Source organism: Coptis chinensis, chromosome 5, assembly GCF_015680905.1.
Source record: "Coptis chinensis isolate HL-2020 chromosome 5, ASM1568090v1, whole genome shotgun sequence".
Lineage (NCBI taxonomy): Eukaryota > Viridiplantae > Streptophyta > Magnoliopsida > Ranunculales > Ranunculaceae > Coptis > Coptis chinensis.
In genome coordinates, this window is record NC_141460.1 from 62,426,708 (window position 1) to 62,448,777 (window position 22,070).

Sequence of the window (22,070 nt, forward strand, 5' to 3'; positions counted from 1 at the left end):
GTCACATGTTGATGAAAACACCAAACCAAACACCAAATCGGCCAATATTTGGTTCCAGCTTTGGTGCTGTACCAAATCTCTCATGCGATTTTGACAAAATCGCATGGGCTTGGGCTGCTAATTGTGCTTCTATGGCGCGGCTTTGACAAAACCGCGTGCTCTTAATGAAGAAATGGGCAAAAAACGGCTATATCTTTCTAACACTATAAATTGAAACGCTCACACAATAGTTTTACACTCACTTCTTTTCTCTACTCTCTACTCTACTCTCTACTCTCTACTCTCTACTCTTAAAACAACAATGGCTACAACAATGGTTAGTGAATAACCAAAAGCAAAATCTAGAGGGGCTTCATGGATACAAGAAGAAGATGTTGCTCTCACCAATAGTTGGCTACAAGTTAGTTAAGATGGTGTAGTAGGAAATGAGCAAAAGTCAAACGATTTTTAGAGTAGGATTCTAAATGCATTTCATGCAAATTTAGGAAGAATGACCGAACGCAACTTGATGGGTATGAAACACCGTTGGACTCTCATTCAAGCTAATATCAACAAGTTTCATGCTATTCTTTCTAAGATTCAATCATCTCCTCCAAGTGGCTATAATGACAATATGATTGTAAGTATTTACTTTTTATTTGTTGTTTTGATTCACAAATACATTTTTCAATTCTAATTTAGTTTTTTCTTAATTGGTAGGTTGAGGAAGCAATAAGTGCATATGGGATGCATAATGGGGTTTGGAAGTGGATGCAATGCTATAATATGGTGAAAGACTCACCCAAATGGAAGAGGCTACAGTTGAGAAATGATTTGTGACCCACCAAAAAGTCGAAGTCAAACAGTGGGGAAGGAGGTTCATTAGTTCCAATATCAACTGCGACAACTCAACCAATGGATTATGATCCACACCAAGTTGATGGGCTTGAGGATAGGCCTCTTGGAAAGAAAGAAGAAAAGAGAATAAGGCAAAAAGAGAAAGAAGAAGGTGATTCTAAAGTGGAGCAATCTGCTAAGAAACTTGATGATTTTTTGGTGGAACTTTCTAAAACCACCAAAAAAAAGATATGAATTGGAAGCTCAAAGACAATTGAAGAAAGATGAGATGGATTTGGAAAAACTTCAATTAAAAAAAGTGGCGAGGGATTGGAAGCTCCAAATCCAAAAAGAAAAACTTCAGTTGAAGAAAGATGCGCTCCGAGTTCGAGAAGATGAAAATGATGCGAAAATACTAGGAATGAAATTAGAAGGATTACCCGAAGATGAGCGCGAAATTTGGCAACTCAAAAAGGCAGAAATTTTACAAAAAATGAAAAATCGACTTGGCAATATCACTGGCAGTAGTCAAAATAGTGCATAGTCTAAATTTGAGTTTGTATGTCTTTTAATTTGAGTATTTTAATTTATGACGTACTTTAATTTGAGTTTGTATTTTGATGTTAATTAGAATGTACTTTAATTGAATATTTTCTTTTAATTTGATACTTTTTATCATTCTAAAAAAAATCGGCAGAGTTTACTTTGTATTTTCAAAATTCTCATATACACAAATCATTTCATAAAACCACAAATACATAGAAATAAACTTGGAACACAAATACATAGAAATTGAAACGATAAATAAACACAAAGTCCAAATGAAGTGCAAATAGAAATATAAATCAAGTCTGACCACGCCGCCCATGCCTACTCCACAAATGCTCGACCAAGTCATTCTTCAATCTATCATGAACAACTTTTGAACGAACCCTCTCGACACCAAATGCCCAATGAGATAGAACAAAGTGGCGTTGATCTTCAGATGCACCTTCTCTACATGACATTTCATACTCAGGAATATACTGCGGGATATCCGTTTCGCGTTCATCTTCCACAATCATATTATGTAAAATGATGCAAGCCCTCATAACAGTAGTCATGGTCTCCAAATACCATAACCTGCACGGATTTGCTAAAATAGCCCAACGCGACTTCAATATACCAAACGCCCGCTCTATGTCTTTTCTAGCAGCTTCTTGCTTCTTTGCAAAATATTTGTCTTGTGCAACAGTCGGTTTAGCAATCGTTTGAATCAAAGTGGCATAATTAGGATAAATACCGTCAGCCAAGTAATAGCCCATATCATAATAATGGTCATTCACAGTGTAGTTATAAGGAATAGCTTCATCATTGACTATATCATCAAATATTGGTGAGCGGTCAAGCACATTAAGATCATTGTGAGAACCCGCCATGCCAAATCTACGTGTCACGAGAAGCAATCGCCTCCAAAATCACTGTTGGTTTATGCACATGGCCAGTGTGAGACCCTTGCCATGTGGATGGGCAATTCTTCCATTGCCAGTGCATGCAATCAATGTTTCCTAGCATTCCAGGCCATCCGCATTCCTCCGACTCTTCAAGCAAACGCTGAATATCTGCAGCATTTGGTTTGTGCAAGTATTCACCTCCAAAAATTCTAATAATTCCATCACAGAAATAGCGCATGCATTCATGAACAGTTGGCTCAGCAACATATATGTAACATGTCATCTACTAGATCAGCTGCAGACCCATAAGCAAGCATTCGTATAGCAGCAATTACTTTGATTTTTGGGTTAATCCCAAACTTACCCGCACTATTAACTTTTTGTTGAAAATATGGTACATTATGATTAAGATGATTGAAAAATATGAGTAAATAATGACTGACCCACGAAATCGGCGTCGAAAGTCGTGGTCACAAAATATAGGATTTGCGCTGAAGTAGTTAGCATTTACACGAGCCAGTGTTGCCTCGTACTGACGATTCTTGCATTTTCTTCCTTTCTTTGAACCACCATGTGGTTTATAAGAAGACTCTGCTTCTTGCTAATGCAATAAACTCAGACGATGTCGAGCCAAAGGTAGAACAATAGCCACTAATTTACGAGTTTTAATTGCAGTGTTATCATTTGAAGAGCTCGAGCTCGAGCTCGATGAAGAATCATAAGAAGATGAATAATCCATTGAAAAATCGTCAAGAGTTTTGGTAGTTTTTTTTTTTTTTGCTCAAGGAGATGAGTTTAGATTAGAAGGAACATGAAAAGTGAAGATAACCTCGCAGGATCAAGAGGGTTAAATGATTATAGCGCACGGTTTTGGGAAAACCGCGTGGGCTTGGGCCTGTCAGATGGGTTTTAGTGGAGCAGTTTTAGGAAAACCGTGTGGGCTATATGGCGCGGTTTATCCAAAACCGCGTCATTTGATGTCGAAAATTTGATGTTGCTCCTAAAGATGGTTGGTGTTTTTTTTGTTGCTCTCCTAAATCCAAGGAATATATGACATGTTTTTATCGGGAAAAAAAAAGACAGCCCAACCCCAAAAGGAACCTAGCCCGATACACACCCGTATTAGCCCTGTGTGGTTCAACTTGAATTAGTCCAGCCCAAATAAAGCTAGAGCCCAGCCCAATCCAGTAATAATAACATTAAAGATATAGAACGCAGCTGGTTTTTGCTATTCTTCCATTCTGAAAAAGGTTAGAGAGATCGAGATCGAAATCGAAATCGAGATGGGATTTATAATGGAATTTGCCGAGAATTTGATACTGAGAATGATGGAAGATCCAAAAGAAAGGGACAGGAAATTTAGAGAGCATGTATACGCAGTGAAAGAGCAGTGTAAAAAGACAAAAGAAATGTGGAGTTTACCAATGCGTCCTTATGGGTATTGGACTTTTGAACAGCATAATTCTCAGCTAGCTTGGGATGCTCAGATTACTAATGTTGTAGGCCGTCGTGATCCTTATGACGAAGCCCTTCGAAATCTAAACAAATAGAAATTTAAAGGTAATTTTTTTGCTTATATTTTAATCTTTTTATTAATATGAATTCTAATTTTTTTTTTTTATACATATGACACGTTCCATCTCCTAATTTAATGCATTCTTTTAGTCATTGGATGGAATTGATTGTTTATTTACTTTGTATTTAGATAGCTCATCCAGGAGCATAGACACTTCTCGCGCTAGGCTGCTTAAACCCAATCACTGTTGGTCTGTCACATGAGTGCTTTGCTAATCACTGCTTTACCAGTACATATTGTCTATTGACTACAAAACAATTTGAATACATAGTTATTAAAAGTTCCAGGGGGATAAACACTTTGAACGGGGGCATATCTTCTTTTTTGGCTAGTGATATTTTAAGTTTTAATTTGAGTGGAGGATAATAGGGGTAGGATAATGAGTCAATAGAGAGTGTGGGGAGGAGGTACATAAAATTTGCAAGGAAGCCTTACTCAATTTCTGTCCTTTTTGTTTGAGAGATGGTGAGTTAGTGAATCATTTACTCATCCAGTGTCCTTATTCTTGGCGAACTTGGTGCTTTCTTGTTCAGGGGTATCCTTTGGGCTAGTCCAGGTTCAGTGAAAGGTATGTTTGCCTCTTGGTCATGGAATTTTCTTTCTCAAAGTGGAAGACGCATATGGACTATAATACCCATTGCATTTTTGTGGGGCTTATGGCTGGAAAAATAAAATAAAAGGCATTTTGAGGGGATTGTGGCTTCTTTGGAGGAAGTGATCATATCCATTAAAGGCCTCGTTTTCTTTTGGACAAAGGTTCGTGAGGATTCAAGTAACATTCCTTTTGAACAAAATTTTCATCATTAATGTCATCCTACCTCCATCAGAGAAAAACGTTCATTGTCAATATAATCTGTTATATGGATTTTAAGTTATTAACAAAATGATACCAAGCATTTTGCTCCAGTAGGCTGCAAAAGGGTAGATCCAAAAAGCGGAAAGGAAGTGAACACCTTTACTCCATAGCCAAAGCAAGTTCCCCAAGTTCTGCACCTTTCCCACCTCTTTGGGAGATGTTTAATGTAGATTAGCCATTGCACTTACTCCATGATCAATCGAATGAAATAAGCATCATCTTATGCGGATGAATGATACTTGTACTAATTGCACATCGCCAATGCCTAAAATCTTAAAACAGATCAAGTTTGTTGCTCTACTCACAATGTGATGTCGTGTACCATGATCATGTGACAGGCATGTGGTTAGGGTGTTCCCTCATGATACGTGTCCCCATATATTTTGGGCTATATTTTACTTATTATTTTATTATAATTTTATTTTACTTTTATTTTATTCATTTAGTTCAATTGCTTGCACTTATAAATAAACTCTTATAGCCAGAAACTCTTTAGTGAATTGAGTTTGGAAGTTTAAATCTAAAACTTAAAAACTATGTTCCCAGTTTTTTATATAGAGGTCATCTCAACTTCTGCTTGTTGAGTTTTCGGCACACACTTACTCAGAACTTTCATTTGTTTAATGAAGAAAATAGGACAGAGTGATCAGCTCCCCTTAATCCTTCGTGTGATTTTGAAGGATTTTATAAAGAGAATTGGTTTACGCGGTCCATGTTTTGATATTTTATTGTTACCATCATTCTTGGCTCGACGAGTATATATTCATCCGATATTGTCTATGTAGACTTGAATGTCTGTGTGAATTTATAATGGGAATAGCAATTGTGCACCAAACTTGGCATCCATCACATTGTCTGTCCTCATAGGGAGTTGATTTACTACTATCTTCTCCTTGTATAGATTGTGTTTACATGGTCCAGGGAATGAGAAACCTTTTTTATTATTTGTTACGACCTGCCTTAGTGCCTTTTTAAGAAAGTAGGAGCCGTAATGAGAAATGATGAGCTGGCTAAAGGGTGCAGATCCAGTTGGGGTGTCTTAGAATCCCTGCTGATGCCTATAGACCCTCTCTTCGATGCAATGCTATCTGGTTTCTGTTTTAGAGGAGTTTCAAATTACATAAAAAGGGGGAAATAACACTTGTGAAATACTCAACCTGTGATACTGCCTAATTGGGACTGCTCTCTCTCTTTTCATATATATATATATATATATATATTTTTAAATCAGTTTGCGTATAACATTTTCCCTTTAGTGTTTGTTTCTCATTTGTATGCATGCCACTTTGTGGATAATACTTCTCCTTAAAAGTTAGTTTCTCTTTGGTATCGGCTTATAACTGGTTTGTACTCTCTATTGGTTTCATGCAGGAGGTGAGGTTGGATAAGGAGCTATATGTAGGGTGTAAGCTTGTTTTTTAAGCTATCGTACGTGAACTGAATGTTGTGCTCAGGAGTATAACCTAATGTTTGTAATAATTTTCTGTGTCGCATCCAGTGGACCAAAGACAAACTTTGCAGAATATTGTCAATTATTCCCCTTTTCCCGACTTACTTTCTCTCGTTGAGTGATGGAATTTCAAATTGTTTCAACTATTCTGAATATGGAATTTGTTATTTTTAATGTACTTGTATTGCTGTTAAGCAGATTAGACAGGAGAAAGTTATATTTGCTAGTTATTCTCCTCCACAGAGATTACCTCATAGACAATATCTTTCGCCTGTTCAACCGATTACCTAGTTTTAAGTAAAAGTAGGCTGGGCATTTGAAGTTCCAGCCTAGTATGTTGCCCGCTTTCCCAAATTTATGGAAACCCTTTCCATACCAAATATTGAATTTTGTGAATTTCTAGTTTGAGAAGAAGTAGAAACTGTTGGACACTGTTACTATAACTTACTTTTTCAATCTTTTCGATTAGTTCTACTTCAATTTAATTTAATTACTATATTAATTCGAAAACTTCAACTTATTTGAAGACGGATTTAAGGTTTCGTAGTTGGGCTGCTGGCTGTTGCTGCGCTGAAGCATATTTAGGAAAGCCGTAATAGTGAAAACAGACACCCCCTAATCTTTCTCCTCACTTTTGGTTTCATATTGTTTTCTTTTCCCGCCAAAAAAAAGATGCTAGACATAAACCTCTTCAGACAAGATAAGGGATACAATCCTGAAACCGTACGAGAATCTGTTCGTCGTAGGTTTAAAGACGTTTCCATAGTTGACGAAATCATCACTCTCTCTATAGAGAATGGCGTGATCTCAAACTTGAACTCGGTGATTCACGTAAAGATTTCCGTATAGTCAACAAAGAAGTTGCCCAGCTCAAACTCGTCAATTTCCTTCCTCCTTTTATAACTATAATATTTTTACTTTTTATTTTTTTTTTTTCTTTGTTTTATATGAATATAGATATTTTGAGCTGTTGTTAGGAAACGATACTGCTGTTAGGATTTATTTATATTAAGAAACATTTGTTTTTAAATTGTTTTGCTTAATTTAGGAAGTATCAAGTATGTTGAAATATAGTTAATTGCTCTCCTATTGTACCTCCTTCAAGTCGACGCCTTCTCCACCACCTCCCTAGCTGCATTGCATATATCGTTATCATGCGTTTTCCCAGCAAATTGGCTCTGCAGTAATTCTAGCCTTACTTTTGAAATGAAACGGTTCGCTTCCATCTCTGCCTTAATCAGAGACATAGGGATACCCATAGCACGATGTAGGAGATTCTCCGATTGTTCACTACTCAACTCTGTGTTCCATTGCACTGCTCTTCCTCTAACCGCGACTCCTAAAATTTGGGAGACATCGTCCAAAGTGATAGTCATCTCCCCAAACGGCATATGTAAGGTGTTGGTCTCCAGATGTCACCTCTCCACAAACGCAAAGACCAACGGTGGATCGTGATACTCGTAATAACCAAACACAAGATTATAGAACCCAACATTCTAAGCTCATTTTCAAATCTGGGAGAGTTTTTGAATTCATTAATGAAATCCCATTAGCTTAATTTGGATAGGTGTGGAACACACTTCAACGCTCCGCGATCTGGCTTAAACAAAAAATACTCAATGAGGAGAAGTAAAAGGTTTTGTAAGGAAAAATCAATGTACTAAGTGTATGATATTATCTTATTCTCCCAAACATTCGCGAGCCACATGCACCGCATAGTTATACAAAAGCTGACTCATAAGGGCTACTTCCATATACATGTTGTGTGTACTCCAAATCATCCTTAGATTTTCTCACAAAATCTCCCACTGGAGGGGCTTCGACTTTCACCGGTGCTTCGGCTTCCACCACTTCTTCCAAATCATCATCATCATCGTCGTCATCATCCTCTTCATCACTCTCCTCATCACCTGACTCTTTCTCGGCCATCAACACCCTCCTCACTTGACTCTTCCTTATCATCACCTTCTTCATCTTCACCATCCCCATCACCACTCTCTTGCTTCTTCTTCACCATCCCCGTCATCACTCTCTTTCAACTGTACTTTTCGCACGATCCATATCTATATCTACATCTTGGTCTTGATCTACATTTAAATCTACATTAGTATCACCATCACCTACATTAGAATCACGCTCAGTATCACTATCACTATCACCTACATTACTCGGAACATCAGCAACTTCTTTGTGGTCCCCTCTACGCACTAATGTCGAGGTGCTTGTCAAAAATGCTTGAATGAATATTTATGATCATCTTTATTGATATATCAAGGGGGTATATATACAAGAAGGATTCTATGAATACACAAGATCTCCCATTATTATAGGAATGATTGTAGAAGATCTACGTACATATCTAGGAAAAGATTACGATACACTTGCTAATATTACAATATACTTGCTAAATATACTACATACCGTAATAGATTGTCTCTCAACCAACCTCCCCTCAAGTTGGTGCGTGGATATCACACATGCCCAACTTGACAAGAAAGTCCATAAACACCTTGCTAGCCACTACTTTAGTAAAGGCATCTGCTAGTTGGTCTTCAGACTTTACAAATGGAAAAGTAATAGTTCTAGCTTCAAGTTTTTCTTTGATAAAATGTCTGTCAATCTCCACATGCTTCGTCCAATCATGTTGAACAAGATTATGAGCTGTCTCTATAGCTGACGTATTGTTACAATATAGATTCATTTCCTCTTTTGGTTTAAAACCCAAGTCCTTCAACAAACCACAACAACTCACATACCCCATATGTCATACCTCTATATTCAGCTTCAGCACTTGATCTTGATACTACTGGCTGTTTTTTACTCCTCCAAGTCACAAGGTTTCCACCTACAAAGGTGAAGTATCCTGAGGTAGACCTTTTGTTGTCGGTTGAACCTGCCCAATCAGCGTCAGTGTAGCCTTCTACTTTTAGGTGATCATGATTCGAGAACAGCAAGCCTTTACCTAGAGCAGATTTCAAATATCTTAATATGCACTCCACAACATCCATATGAGGTTTACATGGGTCATGCATGAATTGACTCACGACACTAATTGCATACACAATATCTGGCCTGGTATGAGATAAATATATCAGTTTTCCTACAAGCCTCTGGTATCTCCCCTTATCAGTTGGAGTTGCATTCAAACACATAAACAACTTGTGGTTCTACTCAATGGGAGTATCAACTGGCTTACATCCGAATATTCCTGTCTCAGATAATAAATCAAGAATATATTTCTGCTGGTATAAGAAAATACCATGCTTTGATTGGGCTACCTCAATCCCAAGGAAATATTTAAGGTCTCCGAGCTGTTTCTAGTTTACATGGTTTGTAAACTAGAAATCTCCTCATGATCATCACCTGTCAGCACCATATCATCAACATAGATAATCAAAGCAGTGATTTTACCTCTTCTGTGTTTTAAAAACAAAGTGTGATCTAAGTTGCTTTGTTTGTAGCTGAACTTCTTCATAGACTTGGTGAACCTGCCAAACCACGCTCTTGGGGACTGTTTCAACCCATGCAATGCCTTCTTTAGTTTACAAACCATTGTTGTATCCAAGTATTCTGGTATACCTGGGGGAGGATCCATATATACTTTTTCAGTAAGATCTCCATGCAAGAAAACATTTTTCACATCAAACTGAAGAAGAGGCCAATCTTTATTAGCTGCTAGTGACAAAAGTACTCTCACAGTATTGAGTTTGGCAACCGGTGCAAAAGTTTCTTGATAATCTACACCATAAGATTATGTATACCCTTTTGCAACCAGCCGAGCTTTAATTTGTATCTCTCAATAGTCCCATCTACTTTGAGCTTGACTGTAAATACCCATCTACACCCCCACGGTCTTTTTTCCCTTCGGTAGGATTACAAGTTCCCAAGTGGCATTCTTTTTTAGTGCTGCCATTTCTTCTGCCATAGCTTTGGTCCATCTAGAATCTGTTAAAGCTTCCTGCATTTTACTAGGAATAGAGACAGATGATAACTGGAATACATAAGATGCATATGACTTGGACAACTTGTGAGATGACACATGGTTGCTTATGGGATATTTCACTTTATCTTTAGGATCAGGTTCATATTTAATTGGTGGTTGGCCACGGTTAGATCAAGGTGGAAGATGATATTGAACTAGTTCAGAATCAAGACTAGGTATATTAACAACATCATGAATATTAGAATCATCAACATTATGAATATTGGAATCATCAATAATAGAGTTAGGCGATACCTCTAATGGGTCCTCTGGAGAAGGTTGGATCAGTGGATCCGTTGTAGGAGGCAATGTACTATCATGGGTTTGATCTTCACATCCTTCACCTAAGCACTCAGTGGAGGTTGCATCGACTTCTTCTATTGAGTTTTTATCATTCGGTGACCTTGGTCTCGATAAATAAAAGACAATTATATCATCATGATGATTATGCATTTCATTTCTATTCTCCCCCCGAAGTGAAGAATCAGTGATCTTTGTTGTATAAAAAAGTTTGTGTTCATGGAAAATGACATCCATGGAGACATAAATTTTTTTAGAAGATGGATGATAACACCTATAACCTTTCTGAGTTGAGTCATACCCAACAAATACACACTTCAACGCACGTGGGTCAAGTTTGGTGCGTTGTTGTGTATGTAAGTGAACATACACCACACACCCGAAGATATGAGGTGCTAAATGAACAATGGGAGGAAGCATACAGTGGTCAGAAAGCACATCTAAGGGTCTCTGAAATTTTACAACACTAGAAGGTGTACGATTAATCAAGTAAACAACATAGTTCAAAGCTTTGTCCCATAAGTGAGATGGGACATGACCACCAATTAATAGAGACCAAGTTATCTCCAAAAGGTGTCTGTTTTTTCGTTCTACAACCCCATTATGTTGGGGTGAATAAGAGCAAGAGGTTTGATGTAGAATACCAGCCGAATGCATAAATCCAGTCAATTCTTTCTTGAAATACTCACCCCTATTATTAGAGCGAACAACCTTTACAGAGATACCAAACTGTGTGAGCATCATCTTATGGAAAGGGGAAAAATTGTACATACATCACTTTTATGCCTCAAAAAATATACCCAGGTCATCTGGGTGCAATCATCGACAAATGTAATGAACCATTTCATTCCGTTATGTGTAGGACGTGGGGCAGGGCCTCAAACATCTGAATAAACTAAAGAAAAAGGAGCATCAACTTTATTATCACTCGAATAGAAAACAGTACGATGGCTTTTCGCCATTACACAAGTTTCACAAGCGAAATCAAAAAGACTACAACCATTAAATAATGATGGAAATAATCTCCTAAGATAACCAAATGAGGGATATCCTAGTCGTCTATGCCATAGCCAAATCTCTCTTTTATTATTTTTAACCTTGTCGTCATCACTCATAACATGAGCTAGTACTCCTCGATTGGACCGTTGAAAACCATCCTCCATATAGTACAATCCTCCACTCTGTTTACCACCGCCAATCCTCTCCTTGGTATGGATGTTCTAAAAAATACAATGAGTTGGAATAAACAAGGCAACACAATTATTAGACTTGGTTAACTGGCTAACAGAGAGAAGGTTACAGTTTAGTGATGGGACAAATAAAACATCATGGATAAATAAAGTAGGGGACAAAGGTACAATGCCAACACCAATAACTGGAGATGACACACCATTAGCATTAGTAATGACTGATTTTGAATAACTAGAAGAGAAATGGCTATATCTATAGCGATCACAAGTCATATGATCAGTAGCACCCGTGTCAATTATCCAATCACTATTTCTAGTAAAAGCATCAAGACTAAGAGCAGAGTTAGACATACCTGACTGGGCAACAAATTAAAAGAAAGCGATTAAATGACTCTTCGAATTTGAAATAGAATCCAATGGCTCTCTATCCCTTTAAAAAGTAGTGTTGAAGTCAATGAAATAGAGTTAAATGACTCTTAGCCTTTTTTAGACTTTTTAGCACCCTACTTTATTGACTTTAACACTACTTTTAAAGGGATAGAGAGCCATTGACTTCAAGAGTTAGAAAACATTGGGGACGCCATCTTACCCTTTGGATGCCAATCTGGATAGCCATGGAGCTTAAAACAGGTATCAACTACATGGTTATCACCATTACAATGGATACACTTACGAACACCTTTCTTTGACTTAGGACGAGCAAAAGGTTTTCGAGCCGCCATAGCAGTCCCTTCATTGGATGTCCCACCAAGCATGGCATCTTGACGATTCGCCTTAGCACAAACCATGGCATAAACAGACTGTATGTCTAGAAGTGGTTTAATAGCAAAAACACGACCATGAAATCCAAATGAGAATCAAGAACGGCCAAGAAAACATACACACGTTGAAAATTAACCTTTGTGGTATATTTCTTAATGTCATTGGCACACTCCGTAGTGCAATCTTCAATAGCGTCAAATTCCTGCCATAATTTTTGTAGTTTTCAAAAATAAGGAATAATAGAACCTCCATGTTGGCGGACAGAAATTTCCTCACAATATAACTGATAACCCTTTGATGTATCTTGGCTGACAGAGTAAGTTTTTTGGCAGTTTCCCAGATTTCCTTGGCCGTAGACAAGCAAAGGAAAGTTGACCTGATGTCCTTGGTCATTGCATCAAGAAGCCAATAGTTGACCAGACAGTTCTCGTCCTCCCAAGCTTCATATTCCTCAGAATTGTTGTCTGTTGGAGTAACCTTAGTACCAGAAATAAAGCCCCAACGCTTTTTGCCCTGATCTTGTTCTGCATTCAAGGACCACTCAATGTAGTTAGTACCATCATGTCGTTCTAGAGTAATTAGTGAGGACATTTCTTTCATATAAAGAGCAGGCATAACAACGGAATCATTATTGGAATGCACGACAGTGGAATTATTATTGGAATTTAATTCAGCCATTATGATATAGAACACAAACAATGAACTAGATCAATAGAAAACAACGATAAATAAGAAAGGGGTAATAAATACAATCTGATATAATATAACAAATTGTATTATATGACCAGAAAAATAAACCAAACACAAAAAAAAAAAAAAAAAAGGCTCTGGTTCCTATAATAATGGAGTAATGGAAAGGAAATCAGAGTTGCCTCTGATACCATGTCAAAGATGTTTGAATGAATATTTCTGATCATCTTTATTGATATATCAAGGGGGTATATATACAAGAAGGATTCTATGAATACATAAGATCTCCCATTATTATAGGAATGATTATAGGAGATCTACATATCTAGGAAAAGATTATGATATACTTGCTAAGATTACAATATACTTGCTAAATATACTACATACCGTAACAAATTGTTACTCCAACAGTGCCCACTCCCCTTCTTATTTTTTTTCTCTCCTAAATCTACATTACCTACATTAGTGGTATTGGCATCATCCACTTTTCTCTCGCCTCTACAGATTGAAGCCGACGTATTTGACCCCCTAACTCTCTTTTTCTCAGGTGCGTCACTGCTACCTGAAGAGGAACTACCGCCACCAAACAACTTCTACACACCCTTGAATGCAGTTTTTGCTACATTCTTGACATTATTTGAATTGATTGAGGAGTCATTGCAACAAAGAAAAAAAAAGTATTAGTAACCATAATAAGTTTAATCAAATTGGACAATTCGTATCGGAATTTTTTCAAGATATGGCGTGTCCATGTAACCTAGCTTCAAACACTCAACATAACTCTTAAATCATTCAAAACGATCTTTTCATGCCCAATTAAAGTAACTCAAAATCTTGTATTAACTTATACAACTAATGTACAAAGAATATTCCAAAAAAAAAAACATTCAAACGACTTCACAGAGTCGTTTCAGCATCGTTTGGGCCATTTTCAAAACGATCTCACTGAGTCTTTTGAGGTATCTTCAAAACGATCTCACAGAGTCTTTTGAGGTCGTTTGGGGTTTTTTCAAACAATATAATACTTCGTTTTGGTACTTCCAAACAACCTTGCATTGTATTTAAGGCAATGAAATAGTAATCAAAACTATTATTCACAATCTAAATGCAATCTATTCATAAACATTCTAAATGAAATTGAATAAAATGAATTAAAACAAATAGAATAGATATAAACAACCCTATAGTGATTCGGTTCTTCACAATGAGAACTTTGGGGAGTGATTAACTTATTTCGCAATGAGAATGGTTCGCTTTCTTAACAATGGTGTGTTGGCGAGAGATGAGAGCAAGAGAGAAAACTTCATTTTCTTAACAATGGTGGTTGCCCAAACTCAAATTAGATGAGAGCAAACAACAATGGCAGTTGCCCAAACTAAAATAAAAAATAGAAAATTGGTTTTTTTTGTTGAGACGCGAGAGAGATGATACTGGTTAGAATAGGTGTAACTAGTATGCGTTTGGGGGGGGGGCTATTTCTATTAGACTTAGTTGTTAGGCTTGGGCTGGAGGCTGCCCAATGCAATTTGGTGAGTGTAGGAAGCAGGGACCCTATTTTTATTCACAAGAACAATATGTCATTTGTTATTCTCAGTTGTTGAATGATAAAAGCGGGTTTTTTGTACTAACCCCCCATTGTATAGTCGCGTTTGTGAAAAAACCCCCAAAGTAACAATCGTTATAAAAGATCTCCCCATACCCCTTATGCGGGAAGACATTGGATTTCCCCAAAAACAATAAGGGACTAATAATTTGTGTAAGCCCCTAATTTTTTGCCCTAACTATAGTGGAATCAAGATGAATAGGTCTCCCTTCCGTCCTCCCCATAGCCATAAGAGTCCTGGGTTCCCAAAATTTCAAGCTTAAGCTTGGGAATCTAACCCAAACTAGTGCATTAGATTGTGAAACCTTCTCTATCGAGAAGTTTGGCTTCCACTTCGAAAGCCTGAGCACCTCGTTCTCAATCATCTAGGACCCTTGGTTCCAAACATTAGTGTAAGGGAGTGATATCCTCCTTCAGGAATATCAGGCGCGTACTCAGCATGATGGAAATACCATACCGACCTGTGGAACCAGATCGCGTCTACAAGCTAAGAGAACGCTCCAGCACGCAAACCAGACTATAACGTGACTCAGCTTATCTTCTAGAAGCAATCATGAACAGAAATGCATATGCACAAATCACTGCCACCAGCTACTGACCATTGCCGCAAGCTATTTGCCCAGACTACTAATCCCCATCATCACAGCAGACCTATAAAGACAGTTCTCGCATGCCTCCTTAATCTAGACCCCACATTTGTGATACACTTTACACGTTGTGGGCGAGGATTCACTCTCAACATCTATAAATACCCCTCCTATGAACTACGCCAGACTTGATTCTTCTCTCCCCTCAGAATCGAGAGCAAGATACGTAGGCAGTTCGCTCCTAAACCGAACTCGGTCCCTACAATAATCCATTCTAGTTCCCATTCAACTGTGTACGTAAAGGAAAGCTGAATCACGCCTTTACAATTAGCAAAATCTTATTGTAAAGAAAAGTTGAACATTAAATATCCTCTACCGAGAGGAATAACTTTGCACTCACCTAGCTTTAAGATTCCATAAGCAAGTCACTATTGTTCGAACTGTTTCTAACTTGATTATTTGCAAATCCAGTTTTCCAACAAGTGCAAATTTGTAGCGTTCGATACCCATATCTATATATGCTTTTGGAAATTTAATTGTTGGATACCCTCTTTGTACGCCTAGGATTGGAAGCTAGTGTTGAGGTATCAACATCCTGACCAGCTTATTTCTTGGTGGCCGCTTGAGCATAAAATTGAACTTGATTACTCTTATCCCGTGTTGTCATGGTCTTGTCATTATTGGATCTCGCAACCACCTGTTTCTCCGCAACCAAGGCTGTGTTTGATAGGAGCTGTGGCAAATACAAATTTTGTCACCATTTGCCACTGACAAATTTGCTATGTGACAATTGCAAATAATTTGTGGCAAATTTAAATTTGTCACTGTTTGATGATACTGTGGTAAATATCATTTGTCCTGATTTGCAACCATTTGCTGCTGTTTGATTGTCCAAATTTATTGCGGCAAATATTTCATTTTTTTCATTTTTTATGCTTTTAAAATATTTAAAATTTAAAAATTATAGTCACTCACCTAACTTGACCAAATTCAAATCTCATGTGTTGTAAATGAGTTGAACTTTCGAGTTGAGGGTGCTATGGTTACAAGGATGCACGGGAAGAGAAGTTTTCCTGTTTGAGAAATTATTATTTGAGAGTCTAGAGGAATTTCTACGTCTTGAAGCAAAACATCTTTGCCTTGAGAACCTTAAGCTTGAAATACAACTGGAGACTGAAGCATCAGGTTCAAAAGTTATTACTCTAATATCTATTGCATTTCAGGTTTTTTCTATAGATATGGGACGTCTCCTTGTGGGTACAAATTATCGTGGAGACTTTGAGGAAAGGTTAATGGGCATTGTGGATGAAGTCAGAGAAAGCAATGGCGCTATAATCCTATTCATAGAGGAGGTTCACACTTTAATTGGAGCAGGGGGTTATAATGCAAGTAGTGCAGCAAATATATTCTGATACATCTCAAGAGCATCAACTTTTAAAAAAAAGACTGCTATATGGGCAACACATTCAAGTCCAGGTCTATTCTGATACATAGAATCCATACGCTTATTAATAGTCTTTGGAATAGCAGTAATAGGAGATAAGAAGAGATATATACTCAATCGAACATAAGAAGAGATATATACTCAATTCTTGCCATACTATCTGTTCACATCCACCTAGAACTCACCCTAACATACAAATCATAACTTTGCTAGCTTGTTTTGTTTCTTTGGAAAGTTGTTTAATGAATGTCATATAAATCCCAGCGGATGATAAAATGTTGCCATGATAACTGTCTTTTGTCTCTGCAATTTGAAGTCGCTTAACCTCAAATGAGACACAAAACTGAACCGTATTCATGGGGACATACTCAAATGTGCGTTCACTGAAACAAGCTCATTCCTAGAACATAATACTTTTAATTAGGACAAGCTGAACATGAAAGAACTGCTACTGAGTCTGACATTTTCGGTATTTATTTTCAAAATCAGTATGACAGTCTAAAAAAAGTAAGAAGATACATAGCCCTCACATCAATGAAAGAAGAAAAAACTCAGTTTTCGGCTCAAGAGTCAAAAGAACCATTATAGTTCAGCTATGCAGGAAAAAACTGAAACACAGAAAACAAAATAAAACTGTCGGGGAAGGTGTAACATGACTACCACTAGCCTAATAGTGCAAAGTTGTGTGCACTATGAACATCCACACCAATTTGAGCTTCACTTTCTCTAAATCGAGTTGGTTTGAGCTCAACTTTTGGTTGAATTCCGCCCGATCCTTTCCCGAACCCGGCTTGCATCAATTTGGTCAAGTGGCACCGCCTCAACAATAGGACTCAATCAATTATTTGATTTTACGGAGCTCACCAAATTAAGCCACCCACGTATTATATGAAGGCTGCATTATAACCCAACCAGGAAGGGGGTTTTAGATGTGAAATTTGTGGCCTCTAAAACATCTCTTTTTTTTTCGCGAAATGAGATCGATCTTCTAGTCCGCGGACTCGTGGGATGCAAACAACTATCGGTGTCAATCACAATAACACAATTCCTTTTAAAAGAAATGTGATTGATGGATCATAAAAGCACAAGATCGGGAAATATAATTACCAAGCTCATTTCGTTGCTTCAAGCAAACCGTTGAACCCTCTTTAGCATTCTTATCAAACATCAAGTGACTTTTATTCACTTGTTCATTTCGCGTTTTTTCATTACCATCATACACCTTCCTACTTTTCCCAAGCAGGATTATCGTAGCCGTTGTGTTTCTCCACAGACTGCTTGGTCTCTTAGATGGAGATAAATTCCTTTTTCTCTGTTTGTTATATCCGAAGGCGAGAATCGAAAATTTTCTCGCCTCTTTTCAGCTGCGATGGAGTGAAGTGAACAATGCAGTTTCAATCCTTTAGTACGATGTTTGCCCTTCTTCTTCGGTCCTCACCACACTCTATTAGCCGTTTCTGTCATAAAAACGTGGATCAACTTCTTATTCCTTGTCGATTATGTTGTCCCTATTCCAAGATTCCTCGTCAACCCATTCGGGGCGTGAACTTCGGCAAGATATGTGTGCAATGACAACCGTGAACTGGGCAAACCAACTTTATCATCAACTTCTCCATTTTCAATCATGCGCCATTCTTTTTCTTAGAGTCAAATAGGCTTCTTTTCTTTCCGGCATCATCATTTTGCTTCCCTCTGTTTGTAACAAGAGAGCTAGACTTGCAGCTTTTGACTTTTTGAGTCACCTGAAATTCTTTTTACTCGTTTGGGATTCCGAGATACTCAATCAATAAAACTTTTAGAATCTTATGTGTCTTGTCAACAAGCTCAAAGATGCATTTATCGTCTTCTTCCAAGTGATTATCTAAAACAAATTCCTTACAGCCCTTGATTAGCCTACTTCCGTATTCTTTGGAGGAGGACACGGCGCCACGTCCCCCCATCCGAAGTTTCAATTGTGAGATGCTTGATATGTCTTGGCAAAGTCATTTGGCGGTATTTGCACATGAAGATAGAAATACAACATATAAATAACTACAAGAAGTCGCGACCGAGAGGAGGTGTCTTGAAAGATACTCTCAACCAAATTTCCGTTGTCTCCCCGACTTCTACAATTATCCGGTAAACTATGACAAAAAACAAATTAAGCCCAAGTGTTAGATATAGTACATACTCATCAATATCATAGAAGAGAATATTATCCGGTAGTGAGGGGTAGGGGAACTACTTTATTCCTTTTTAACCGATAAGGTCGGGGTTTATATATGTGTTCATATACTAGGTAGGATGCACAAGCCTAGAGATGAGGATAACCCTTCACTCCACCTAGAACTCACCTTAACATACAAAGATTACAAACCATAACCCTTCACTTTTTTTTTCCTCAATATATCTTTGCCAACAAGGCAACAAGTTTTCTATTCATAACTTATTAAAAGTCCGACGAGTCCTTCACTAGCTAAGTAACTAATCGATCCATATAATATATATATCAATCAGAAACAGAGGCCCAACACTAGAAACTAACAAGACTTTACAAAAAATTAACAATTTATGACAAAGAACTATATACAACATTTACCTTCATTGGGTACACGGTGTTCATTATTGTATTGCCTTCGTTTTTCCCCATCTATAAGTAACTCATAAGCAGCTTGAATTTTAATAAATTGCTTCACCCATTACTTCAAGATTGAAATTCTCAAATGATGATAGACCACATGGCACAGAGAAATTGAGTGATAATATAGCAAGCAAAGAAATTTATATCAATTGTTTTACCTCGTTGGAAGCAGCGAGAAAATCTTTGAAAGGCCAAAGAGAGAGTAAGGTTTGTCATCCAGTAGCAGCAGCACTCACTGACAAATTTGAGTTATCTTTGAATTGTACAAGTAGAAGAAAACCCACTACTGCTGATATTTTCACTTCTGCAGCACTCACTGACAAATTAAAACCAAAGGCAGAAACCTACAATGGTTTCAGCTTAAAAAGTCAACAAATTGGATAATCCCTAACCCTAAACATATCAAATTTTGAAAAGGGGTGATGTTAAACTTGGACACAATGAAACCCCACTCTTACTTTTAATTATTATTATAAAATTATATACAAGAAGAGATGAGAAGAAATCGAGGCACGAACCTGTTAAAGGAGACGAGGAGATTTCCTCATTGTGAGAGAATTGCAACTCAATGGTTTGATGTTGAAGGCGAAGGTGGGTTGGGTTTTGGAAATATGTTATCGGGCTCTTTTTGGTTTTCTTTTTTTTTGTTGGTGGCAAATTTGTGTGTTGTTTTGGCGTGGCAAATTTTGACCAAGTAAAAAAAGTATCAAACAGCGGCAAATGGGTCAAATGGCGCTATCAAACACAGCCCAAGCTTCCCAAGAAATTCCATGGACAAAAAATCTCATCTACTGTTTCTCCATTTCAACTGAAAAAATGGAAACTTGTCCATGTTTTGGTTGGTCAGATGTGGTCAAACATTACTTTGACCGGTCAACAATGTTCTCTCTAAATCTTATCTACTGTTTTTAACTTTGAAGTTTTTTAATTTTTTAATAAGGGTAACTTTGGTATTTTGAAAAATCAAACGGTCTGTTATCAGTTTTGTGATGATTTTTACTTTGGGTGGCTTTTCACAAATGCGACCATACTACAAATTGTTATAGCTGTGCAATAAGCAGATGAATCAACATCTAGTCCGTGAGCTTATTAGCGAACTCTTGAGGTCGCTTTTCTAAAGTCACCCAAAAAACCACTTGCTTCGTGTCACTCTCTCCTTTGTCTGTCCGTATCCCCAAATAACCCTTACTTTGTGTCTGACCGTACCCCTCCCCCTCTTCTCTCATTTTCTTCGCCTCCAACCTCTCCCAATCTCTCCTCCATCCTACCGCTACAAACCTGTTCTCACAATCTGCTGCTTTACACAACCACATCCGACCTCGTTGGATCTAACTCTCCCGATCCTCTCTTTATTCTCGCTCTCATATTCGCTCTTTGATTATTTAAGGGAAGGTTGTTCCACTAGATTCTTCTTCAATTTCTACGACTCCCCATAGTCAAGACAAGAGATGCAGTTTCATCACAGTCAATTCAGGTATGAAGAATGTCGACTACTAATTTGTTTACCAAATTGTGTTTGACATAACTTGTGGAGTTCTTTGGTTTCGCACAAATCTTTGCTTCTCCCTCAAAACCCTTTTGCCTCGAAGAAGACGAACTAGAGAAGAGGTATTTTTTTTTCATCTTCTTATTGCTTTACTTGTTTGTGTTAATATATAAACAATGGGATTGTATAAAGGGTTTTGAGGAGATCCTCATTCTTGATTTTGACAATTGGTGAGGTCGTGGTTTTGTGTTTTTTTTTTGTTTTAAGTCATGAATTGTTTATATCATATCTTGTAGAATTCGTATGTTGTTGTGAATGGTGTATTGTTGATACTTGGTATTAGAGCCATGATTGGACTTGGTGATCATAAGATTCTTTTGTTTGTCAACCTTGTTCTAGGGAATCCATGGCATCAAAGTTACATCAATTGCAAACTAAAGCAGTTTAGGCCTCGGGATTTGTGGCCAAGCGCGGGAGTGCCTATTACAAGCAGTTGTTGGAGCAGAACAAGCAGTACATTCAGGAGCCTCCCACTGTGGAGAAGTGCAATTTATTGTCAAAGCAGTTGTTTTATACCCGCCTTGCAAGGTACTTCTGTTGATATCCATTTTCCACTTGCTAGATCTTAAAATGATGAATCGTATAAAGATAGGAGTAACTGTTTGATATGTTATTTTTGTGAACTTGTAGTCATGTTCCATCATTTGTGCATATACTTGGACTGTTTTCCTTGTGCATTGTCTTTCTATAGACATATATTGGTCTTTCTTCTAAATTGCATTTTTACGCATAATCCCTGGACGTGCGGAGGCATTCAGGAAGGAAATTGATTATGTGAAGCATATGTGGAGGAACAAGCAGGACCTGAAGGTTGAGGATACTTCTAATGCTGCTCTATTTGGCCTGGAGTGCTTTTGTTGGTTTTGTGTTGGTGAGATCGTGGGAAGAAGATTCACATTCACCGGTTTAATGGTTCGAGCAACCGCTTCGAGGAAAAGGAAAGTAAGAAGATCAACAAGACTGTGGGTTTGCATTTATAACCATTTTTTTCTCCAAACCAAATTTTACATGGAAATTTTGTTGTTGCTTCAAAACATTATAAGATGTTTAGTAGTCTGCAGGATAAGTTGGTTAGCCAGCTAATTACCAATATTCTATCCTCATACTAGGTTCTCATAATTTGAAATATTCACATTACAATTGATGCTTTCTCCCCTCTACCGGGTTTTTGAAATATTCGCATTATCACAGAACTTCTTTACGTTAATGTCGGAC

The 22,070-nt window shown here is 37.6% G+C and overlaps 1 protein-coding gene across 2 annotated transcripts; it reads left to right on the forward strand.

Moving 5' to 3' along the window:
* Positions 1-3,464: 3,464 nt before the first annotated feature.
* Positions 3,465-6,305, forward strand: LOC147498253 (NADH-ubiquinone oxidoreductase). Of its 2 annotated transcripts, none has more exons than XM_086560313.1 (2): positions 3,465-3,809; positions 4,359-4,581. In XM_086560313.1, the coding sequence occupies exon 1, from the start codon at positions 3,533-3,535 to the stop codon at positions 3,797-3,799; it is 267 nt and encodes an 88-aa protein (XP_086416439.1). In that variant the 5' UTR covers positions 3,465-3,532; the 3' UTR covers positions 3,800-3,809; positions 4,359-4,581. The 2 variants fall into 2 exon arrangements, with proteins under 2 accessions (XP_086416439.1, XP_086416438.1); XM_086560312.1 differs by lacking the exon at positions 4,359-4,581 and adding an exon at positions 6,053-6,305 and having other exon boundaries at positions 3,467-3,809.
* Positions 6,306-22,070: the final 15,765 nt, after the last annotated feature.